Source organism: Alligator mississippiensis, chromosome 1 (genome assembly GCF_030867095.1).
Source record: "Alligator mississippiensis isolate rAllMis1 chromosome 1, rAllMis1, whole genome shotgun sequence".
NCBI lineage: Eukaryota > Metazoa > Chordata > Crocodylia > Alligatoridae > Alligator > Alligator mississippiensis.
Window position 1 is genome coordinate 273,578,440 of NC_081824.1, and position 10,519 is coordinate 273,588,958.

The following is a 10,519-nucleotide window of genomic DNA, read 5'->3' on the forward strand; positions in this document are numbered from 1 at the left end:
TCTCCAAAACCGAGTTGGCCAAATTGAATTGGGACAGTGACTCGAATCACTGAGTTGAGTCACTGTCTCTCCAAATCGGCCAAATCTAAATCGAATGCTTGCTGCTTCACACAGGCCTACCGTCCAGTTTTCCCCTCCTACAGAGAGGTGCCCTGAGGAATCTTGGGACACATCTGTAAGTGGGGAAAGCCAGGATTTCACACTTGCCAAGACTTGCCCCGAGTTCCCCAGGGTGTACCTCTGCAAGTGTAGACCCTGGCTTTCCTGCATATAGAGAGACATCCACAGGATCTATGGCAGGGTGCAGTTCTAAGCATGGAAACCCTGGCTTTCCCACTTGTAGACATGTGCCCCAAGATTCTCTGGAACAGCTAATCCACTTTATTTGGTGTGTTGTCTATTTCTAGCCTAAGTCAAACAGATCAGCTGGCAGCTCATGTTGTCTCATCAGGGTTAAGGTATTCAAGGTTCAAGGCTCTGTTTCAATTTCCCAGATACCATCTGTTTTCTGCCACAAAATAGAAAGTGTAGCCATCTATCATTACACATGTAAACAGTATTTCTGAAATCAAATGGAATTTATCATTAGACATAGACATATTCTCCAAACTCTCACAATGGCATTTCAAGCATTCAGCACTAACCAATTTTAAAGAGTGATAAGAATTAGCTTCTTAAAAGTTGAGGCCAAATGAATTTTAAAAAATAATGAAATGCAGGGCAAGTATAAAAATATCCAAATAGAAATGTAAGCTATATTAGTTACAGTCTTTGGAGATAATAATGGCAAATGACAACAGAAACATGCATAGCAGTAGTATCTATTTTTGTTTCTTTGGGTTTTAGCTAATATTAGATCCTATTGCGCACACATTCCTAATATACTAGAAGGCATGGAGTCTTTCTTAATGGATGATTCTCATATGAATTGTAAGAAGGCTCTGAATTTAAAAAAAAAAAAAAAACAAACATTCTCTGGAATTGTCCACTTATATGAGGCACAGACTGTATAGTGAAACCTAATTCAAAATGAGATTTATTTAAGCTCCAGTTACTGTCAAGTATTAAGACATGTTTTCACGTGGCTAGATATAGACTATCCTTGTGTGGAGTTAAAACTGAGTAGATTAAAAATATATTGTATATATAATGGAATGTGTTCATATGAGTATAATGTAGATGATTCCTATCAATAATGAATTTTAAGGGCCTTATATCATGCCACCCAGAGGAAAGTATACTCACCTTCAGGCAAAATACGAGTTAGCATTCCATTTCTTGCAAAATTCTATTAAAAACTCGGCTGAATTATAGACAGCTGAATTCCACAGCTGGTGGGACTGTAGAAAAGAGCAAGAAAAGAAGCAAGTATAGCAACAAATCAAGAAACCAAAATGTTTATATATGCACTTGTGCAAGTTGCTCTGACTTTTCATAATTTAAGTCTCTGACTATTAATGTATCAAAATGAGTTGAACCCTGATTCTGACTTGGCAAAACTGCAGTGGGCTCAAGAATTTGTTTGTTTCAAAACTGACCATTTGCAAGAGGTGAGGTTAAACTAAAACTAGTTGATTGAATGCATGGCCCTCTTTCAAAACTCTCATCTACTCAGGTACTTATTGGCCCTCATTGTAGCACCTGAGGTAACTTTTAAGACACAATAGGTGATGGAACTAACATTCCTCACTTGAAGGTATTTGCTCATTTTCTCTGCAAGGGAAGGTCTTGTAAGGTTTTTCAAATTATTTGTGTCTGCTGTTTCAAAAGAAAAATAAAATGAGAATGGATTCCTTTTGTACTGATCAATGGGAAATCTTCCATAGAGCTACTAATGCTATTTTTATCACATCCTAGGCAAAGCAAAGGTCTTTCATTAACATTGAATTGAGTGAGGTTTAAGCTAGTTCTTGTATGTGCTAGCTTTTGTTCCATACCCCAAAATTTCCATCACATGCAAAGATGACCTTAAATCCTGCCATGGATAGCTCCATTTATTCAAAGAATATTATTTTCAACTATGGCATTCTTCATGGAGTTTGATCTTTCTCACATATGGGCTTAGGACTATTGAGCATCTTGAAGAGGAGGACAGATCTGAAATTCAACTTTTATATTCTATTCCATAGACTATAATATATTACATTATCTCATAGATTCTAAGGTATGCCAGTGCAGAGAATAGAAGAGAGGAAATTTTATATTCTCAAGATGAACTATGTAGCTGAAATGTGTTACTGTGTTCTCTATAAGTTGGTTTTCCTAAAGGATGATAGCTTCATACCCAAATATTGCATTTTCAGTAGTTGCTCTAAGAACAGATAAAAAATGTCTGAAAATAAGTAGTGAATTGCCTGGATGCATTACAATCATCTGGTCAATTAAAAAAGGTAGAAATTATTATTATACTCCTAGAAGGTCCAATTTAGGAGCCTTACAAACTGCAGACGGAATTGAACAGTTACAAGAACATCTTCAGCCAAAGAAGACTGCACTGTGAGAGCAAGCTGCTCAAAGCTTTTCTCTCTGTCAGCTGGCATGATCTCTGTCTTAGTTGAGTATAACTTCAGCCAGCTGTTCTTCATCTATGTGCTCATTTCATCTAAGCACAGGACTTGCTTGGGGAACAGATAAAATGTTGTATTCGATGAAAACTGATGAGTTGTTGAATAGGACTACAGGGAATGGATTCACAGGCAGGAATGACTCATTTTAACGCATTTTCCTTAACTTGGCAACTTATTTTGGTTGGTATCTCAATACCAGCAGTCACCCTTTGTTGCATGTTGCAAAGTCCTAAAAGCTGAGAATGATGGATGGAAAACAGACATTCAACAACATGAGATCCAATTGCAGAACCATTAAAACTGTTTCCTTGTATGTCAGGCAGAATTGAGATTATGCTGGGTCGAGCTTCTGCTTAACGAAAGTATTTTTGGTTGGATTCTTTGAGCTGGCTTGAAATTGAAAGGCATACTTAGTGCTAACAAGGGGTCAGAGTGCACTGTGTCAATATTCTCATATGCTACCATTCTAATCGTTGTCTTGAAAAGAGATGCAACTGTTTCAAGTTTGAAAAAAGGAAAAGGAAGATGCCTTCACTGAAGGAGTATTTTCCTTAAAAAAGAAATTAAGCTAATAAATATGTGTTTCCTGGGAAGGCTTTAAGATGGTTATTAACATGCTTTTTCTGTAGATTGAATCACATTCTATTTTCTGCTGCCAAAGTACCGTAAAGTGATTGTAAAAAATTCTAAAAGGGTACCTCTGGTATAAGGAAATGCTTCAATAATGTAAAAATAGTTGTATACCACTGTGCCCTCTACTTAGCATTGAACCAGCTTGGAGAGGGCCATACAGGAGCAGAACAAGAGTGTAACAACCCACTATTCACAACAAGCAAAATGGTCCCTAAGAGAATCCTGAAGTTGAAGTTAAATATGCCAGTGTTTTCCCTAATTCATGCCAGACAGCAGTTCATGCTATGTTAGGGTAATGTCGGCAGATCCTTCTTCCCCCCCTCCCTCCCCCCCCAAACAACAACCCTGAATGCAATATGCTAGATACCCACTGATATTAGAGAGAACACAGGCCCATAATTTTGACTTCAGTTTTCCAAATTTTCCCATGTATTTTCTTCTGCTAGTCAGTTTTTGGTGGCTTTGACTGGAAAATATACTGTAACACCTTCTGAAAGTACACACAGATTTCTTGACAATCAAACAGTCATCACTGTATTTCGAGGCTTCTCTGTTTTAATGGCTTGTACCTGGTTGGGCTCACTGGGAATTTTGCAAGCTGATAAATACTTAATTCAGAAGCTGATTGCTTTGAGAGCAGTCTGACTGAAAACTTTAAATACATACCTTCCAAAGAATCTTTGTGTTTGATTGGGAAGGGTGCACTGTGCTTGCTATTGACAAAGTGAAGAGATATAATATCTGTCAAGTACTATAGGGCTAAATTGAAAATTTGGTTCAGATTGGTAGACGTGTATGGTAGATATTGTTTTATTTAATAGTTTATTAAACTTCTGATCGTTCTTTCTGGGAGACTTAGTATAGTATGTGAACTGTATGAACTGCTTCTCATACAGGTGACAGATGGAAACATCATATTTGGTATTGAACAGATTGAACACAGAGGCCAAAGAATTGAATAATGGACCAAAGATTGTACTTTTCAGTCAGGAGTGAATCATGTGGACAGAGACTAGTTAGGTATACAAAGATGCATCGAGCTGTATATCTTTTGATAAATGGAAGATGTGGTTCTAAACATTTTAAATGCAGTGTGTCTTGTAAACTCTAAACTGTTGTTCTTAAAGATTTTATTAAAAATTTCGGTTGGTGAGGAAATTAAGGGGTGTGATTGATAGCCAGATCCTTAGCAGATTCAAAGCGACAGCAGTCCATTGGAAGTCAGTAGAACTACAATAGCTGATTCTGGCTGTGGCCTAGAATATTTCTAATGGCATTAATCTGAATAATCGTTTTATGCCATTGATCAGATTTTTTGTGGTGGTGGTTGTTATTGCGGGGGGAGGGGAGGAATGGGAAATTATTTCCCTCCCTTTTAAATCCATTGTCATGAATTCAAAAATGTAATCAACAAAACAATCTTTCAGACCCTGCCTTTATCCACAGACTGGGAGTCAGTTGACTCTAAGCAACTTTATTTAGTCTTTAGCTGAGCAGATCTGTAGGAGTTATTTATCACTGAAACCTTAGGGGAAATCATTATGTTCACTAGTGGGAGCTGAGATGCATTGGACACGCTGCAGTCTGGTTCGATGGAGATTGGCTGTTCTTTTCCTTTTTTCTTCTTTTCCAAAGCTGTTTGCTCTACACCTTTTATTCCAGTTGCAGACTATGAAAGATGTTCATGCTGTCAGACTCTAACTTGGAGATAACCTGGCTGAAAATAGTAGAAAATTAGGCATTTATAAGGCAGGAAGAATGTCTAATGAGGAAATTATCAAAATGAAGCCAATAATCTCCAGTCCTATGTTACTTTTTAAAATTGCATTTTTATTAAGAGTTTTAGCATACTTGATTGACTGTGCTCGGCTATATATACAGCACCACATACCAAGTAATTGGTAAGCAGTGTGTGTAAGAGTGATCATGTTCTCAGATTGTGAATTTAATCTGTGCTTGGAAGAAATGTCATGTAAAATACAGTGTCACAAATTTGGGAAATCTTTTCAAATAATAAGACTTGTCTGCTATTATAGGGTCAAAAGGTTAAACAGTAATGATGCCTTAATGAAAGCTAATCTGAATTTACTGATGATTAATTTAAATCTATTTTGAGTGTAACCATCGGAGAGAAGAGAAAGGGGGGATTGTTTTGTTTTCAATTGGATGTTGAAGCTCTACAGATGTCAGACTAAATAAAAAATACATTGTTATGTCACATTGCTTGTATTTACCTGCATGAAATGACGACATAGACCTTAGGGCAGCTTTAATTCACAACACAATAGTGCTAAAATGCTGTGATAAGTGTTTGTCATTTATCACTGTATAGCCTATCGACCTGGATATCCTCAAATTTCTTCAACTGGCAATTGTAAATCATATGGAGCCCTCTAGTGGTAGTTACGTACATATTTATCATCATAGAAGTTTCAGGGACAGCGGAAAACCTGTGATGAATGTGCAGTTTGGATTACTTTGTATGGTGCAGCATAGCAGAGTGCAATCGATAATTCTACCTTAAATATGAGTCATCATCAGCTACACATTTTATCAACTTTTAAAGACTCAATGATGCACGTTTTTACATAGTGATTTATTGAGTCCTACTGAAAAAGCATATCAGGTGCAATTGATATTATATTAAACTATTTTTGTTCTTATTCTTTTATTAGGTGTACATTCCAAGCAGAGTGGCTATTGTACTTCAAAACCTGGATATACCAAACTAAAGATCTCCACGGGCATCACTACAGAAGCAAGAAGTTTAAAATAATGCAGTGACTACACTATGCTGCTCAAACTCTGAATATCTCAGAAATTTGTACAATGGATGCTTTGTGGAATTAAATATAGTAATATTAAAGTGATTCAAATGTAGGATTAATATTTACATATAATTACAGAGCTCTCAAGTACTAAAAGCTATTTTAAGGAGACTGTATGCAAAAGACAGAAAAAATCATCTTTGTAGTTCTGATAGTACAGAATTACAGTTTAAAGCATTCTAGAGCAGCTGGCATTCTCAATTGAGCTGTCGTTAATGGTGTGTTTTTCAGGAATAATGTTTTATCATGTGTATTACTGCTCTGATTTCAGCAATTTCTTTTAATCCTTCGTCATTTTGGTATTGAATTCAGATATTCATTATACACCACAGTCTCTTGTGAGGACAAAAAGTAAACAATATGTTAAAATACAGCTTCAGCTTGGAGAAAATGCAGCCATAAATGTTTGAGACACCCCGTGTTGTGGTCTCCATTCCACAGGGATTTCCAAGATGCATTACAGGTGTCACTTTTTTTTTTTTTTTCTTCAATCAAACCACTGATGAGAAAAATACAGTGAAAATAACATACATTGCCATTTTTATTTAATGAAAATTTCACAATGAGGTCTTTGGAGACAGGCTGAGACTAGAGTGACCTGAATTCTGTTTTTAGCTCCACCAGTAATCTGTTGCATGGTTTGGCAAGTCACTTCACCTGTGTGCTTCTGTTTTAGCATCTGAATAATGGGAATATTGCCAACTTTTATAAACCATTTTAAGATCTACAAATGAAAAGCCCTGTGTAGAAACTTAGTAGTAGTCATTGTGTGTGTACACACACACACACACACACACACACGAGAGAGAGAGAGAGAGAGAGAAAAAGAACAGCTTTCCTTTACATATATTTGCATAAACCTGAGGATTGTATAACCACTATTTTTACTGTTTCCAAAAGCTGCCATTGAACTTCAAGCACTTCTACTGTTGATCTTGCACTTTTTATCATTTAAAATTCTGCTTACCATGAAGAAACAGTATCAGCAATACATATGTATATGTGTGTTTATATATACTGCTGGTAATCAAACTAAGCTTTTTGATAAGTTCAAGCTAGCTAATTTGGTGTACAGGCTAAAAGTGTTCAGGTGGCTCTTTGAATGGCATATTTTTGGTAAAGAATAAGATTGTTCATATTTGAAAAGTGTAACTACATATTATTCTGAAAAGGTCACAAAGAATTAGACAAATTATTTTCCTGTACTAATTTAAAAACACATATATGAGCTATGAATTTGTGTTGGCTCTAAAATGTGGTTTTATTTAGCTTTATAATTGATTATAAATTACAGTTCTATGTTTTCTAACTTAATATTCATGAGGAATAATGTCCATGATGCACGACAGGTTTTGTTTGTTTGTTTGTTCATTTGTTTTGGGGGGGGGGGGGTTATTCATAGTTCTACTAATTAGCCATCTTCTATAGAAAGTGTTACATAAATTGCAGAATACTTATGCCAATACTAAAAACCTTGCACAGGTTTTTAGTATTACTTACTCTCTTGGATCTGTAACATAGATATCTTTCTAAAGTAAAGAGTCAATTGGACAGGCTAATATCACATGATGGGAAATGCAGTCTTTTGATAGTCCTTTGATGCGCAGTCTTTTGATGATTTCACTTTAAAAAGAGTTCACGAAGATCACACAACTCATCTAATTGTACTCTTTGTAATAGATGAATTAGACAGTGCCCTATGCAATAATGCTATTTAGTGGTACAATTCTTTTTTCCCCTTCATTGCCACTTCATTTGTTATTCAGTAACAGACTTAAAATATATACTGCTGCTTTTAAACAATATACTGAAGAGTTGCACCCACTGCAACAAAATACTGTTTTTAAAATTGTAAGCTCTGTAGTGAAGTAAAAAGCAATGTAATTATATGCTGTATTTTCATTATATTGATCAACTAATATGTTCTGTAGATATTATGGGCTGAAGTTCCATGGTTCAAAAATATAATGCAAAGCAATTCCCCTTATCAAACTTTTTTGCAAGAGAAGCAATAAACGTGTGATGTGAAGTAGAAACTGTAATAATACGTTAAAATAAACTATGGGAAGGATAAAACAAATACACATGTGGTTTTATCACTCCTGTAAAAAATAAAATAAAAGTGTAACAGTCTAATACTAGATATTATTGGTCAGTTTGAAATCGGATTTTACTATAGGAGTCACACAAAAAAATCGGAAGTAGTTTGTTCCAATTATTTAATAAACATTTTTAAAAATATATATATATAGAAGATTACATTAAAAAAGCAATATTAAGAGTTTGTTAAAGTTGCATAGTTAGGTTGCCTTTACGGTGTTCACTTGGCTGCCTTGTGCTTGACTTTACAACTTTAGTCTTTCTTTTAACATTTTTTATCTCGTGTGATTTCTCTGTTCAATTTCAGTCACAATAATAATGCGACTGAAATTGAACAGCGCATTCCATGAGTGTCTACTTCCCCCTGTTCCTATATCTCGTCTGCCACAACTTGATGTTACTGAAACAGCTGTCAGGAGATGGTACCTGATGATCCAAGGTTCATGAAGATGTTGTGGGTTCCAATAACTGCAAGTCATCTGTAGAGCTTCACCTCCTCTACACCCCACCCCTTTCCCTATAGGTGTTGTCGGTATCTGGTGTGGGCACCTGGTCTCATTAGGCTTGGCTTCTTAGGCAGATGGATCCACAAATGAAGATAAACAAATATACAACTGTAACTCAGATAACACTGTTCATGCCTGCTTCTGGCCTCTTGTTGTCCCTGCAGCGTATGTCAGTTGCTTCAACCAAGGTAATTAGGGCTCTACAGGGTTTACCTCCCTTCTGTGAGACAAGTCTAAGTGGGCTGGCCTGTCCCAGGCTGAGCCCCTTGGATACTCAGGAGCCAATGGTACCGTGAACCCCGATGTGTTTCCTGTGTGTACCTGACCTTCGTTAGCTGAGGGATAGTCAGGGCTCCTCATGGAGAATTGATGGCTCTGTGGTCCTTGATCTGGATCCTGGGTTCTGGTGTGGAGATGTTGTGTAGCCAAGTGTCTATATTAGTGTTCCCCCATCATCTGAGGCTGTCACTCTTTTATACCAAAAGTTCTGGGTTGACCCAAGTCAACCCGGACCCCTGCTTGCCTCACGTGCCCTGCAATTGCCGCTAGGTGTTCAGAGCCTCAGAGGGACTCAGCTCCTGCAGCTGCAGCTCCTGGGCCCTAGAAGGTGTTGTCTGCTCTCACTGCCTGCTTGACTGACTGAGCTCAGTTTTTGTGCAGAGCCCCAGCTCTGGCTCTCACTCTAGACAGGAAAGGGCCAGCTGTGAGCCCATTGCCTGCAGAGCACACCATCGGTCATTGCCCTGGTGAGTATGGGGCTTGGCTAGGTCACTGCTACATAAACTCTAATCTCTAACGAATCTACACAAACTAAGGTTTTCAAAGGCATTTAAACTGTCATGGTACTAAGGCAGTATCACAGATTCTAAAATATTCTAAAACAAAATGGTTGTAACAAGTTTGGTTACCAAAACAAAATGTACTACATTGCTGTGGCACATAGTTCAGGCTCACCTGCCTGCTTAGGATCCCTGATGGTATGGGGCCTAGGTGGGTCTTCCTGCTCAGAGTTCTTAACAGTGTGGGGTATTGAGAGGGGAAGGGATATGAGAAACCCGGATGAAGCACATATTTTATGCCAAACTAGGCTTTATATCCTTTGCTACTCCCATTATTTTCCTAGGAATGATAAGGGCAATAACTATTATATTTACTCGATTCCAAGACTAATTTTTATTTCCCACATTTAACATGGGTGGGGTGAGCCTCTTGTTTGGGAACTGAGTATGACTATGAGGTTGGGCAGCTGTTGCAGCTCCAGATCTTGCCCCAACTCTATTGCTGTGGGGCCATGCTCTGATCCTCAGTGTCAGAGCAATGCTAAGGGTGGAGAGGAAAGGCGGGAAGAAGAGACTGTGGCAGGGGGGAGCAGGCTGCAGGGGCAGAAGTATCATGTGGGGGAGATGGGGAAGAAGAGTGGAGAGACAAGGATGTGCAGGGACCAAAAGTTACGGGGGGGGCGGGCAGATATGAGAGGCTGTAAGTTGGGCTGGGGGCCCCAACACCTCCCCCAACTGCTTCCCCCTGCATGCCCTACTGTGTACACCACTTACTGTCTCCTCGTCCTAAAATGAGCAGTAGTTAAAATTTTGAAAATTGAATAGTCTTTCTTGGGTTTCAGAATTAAGAACTAATTGGAAGTTAGTAGCTTTCATAACTTTCTCAGAGGGCTAGGAAACCCAGGCAAACAACACTGCATCTTCTTTGCAATTAGGTCATATTTTCAAGGGGTTTTTTTAAACATTATTTTGTGTTTGTAAAATCCTTTTTGATTGAAGTCCCTTTTCATGTCAGCAAACAGTTATCTAGATAAATTTTCAAGTAAAGGGTTTTTCTTTTTTTAGAATACATGCATCATGTGTAATAGAAGCACAAAGAATGCGTC

At 37.7% G+C, this 10,519-nt stretch overlaps 1 protein-coding gene across 3 annotated transcripts in view; it reads left to right on the forward strand.

Moving 5' to 3' along the window:
• The window catches only part of GBE1 (1,4-alpha-glucan branching enzyme 1), a 341,386-nt gene extending 333,215 nt beyond the window's left edge, over nucleotides 1-8,171 (forward strand). For all 3 annotated transcript variants that reach the window (XM_059720624.1, XM_059720625.1, XM_059720626.1), the window contains one exon: nucleotides 5,876-8,171. In XM_059720624.1, coding sequence (XP_059576607.1) covers nucleotides 5,876-5,932 — 57 coding nt within the window. In that variant the 3' untranslated portion in view covers nucleotides 5,933-8,171. The remainder of the gene's footprint in view (nucleotides 1-5,875) is intronic.
• The last annotated feature ends 2,348 nt before the right edge of the window (nucleotides 8,172-10,519 follow it).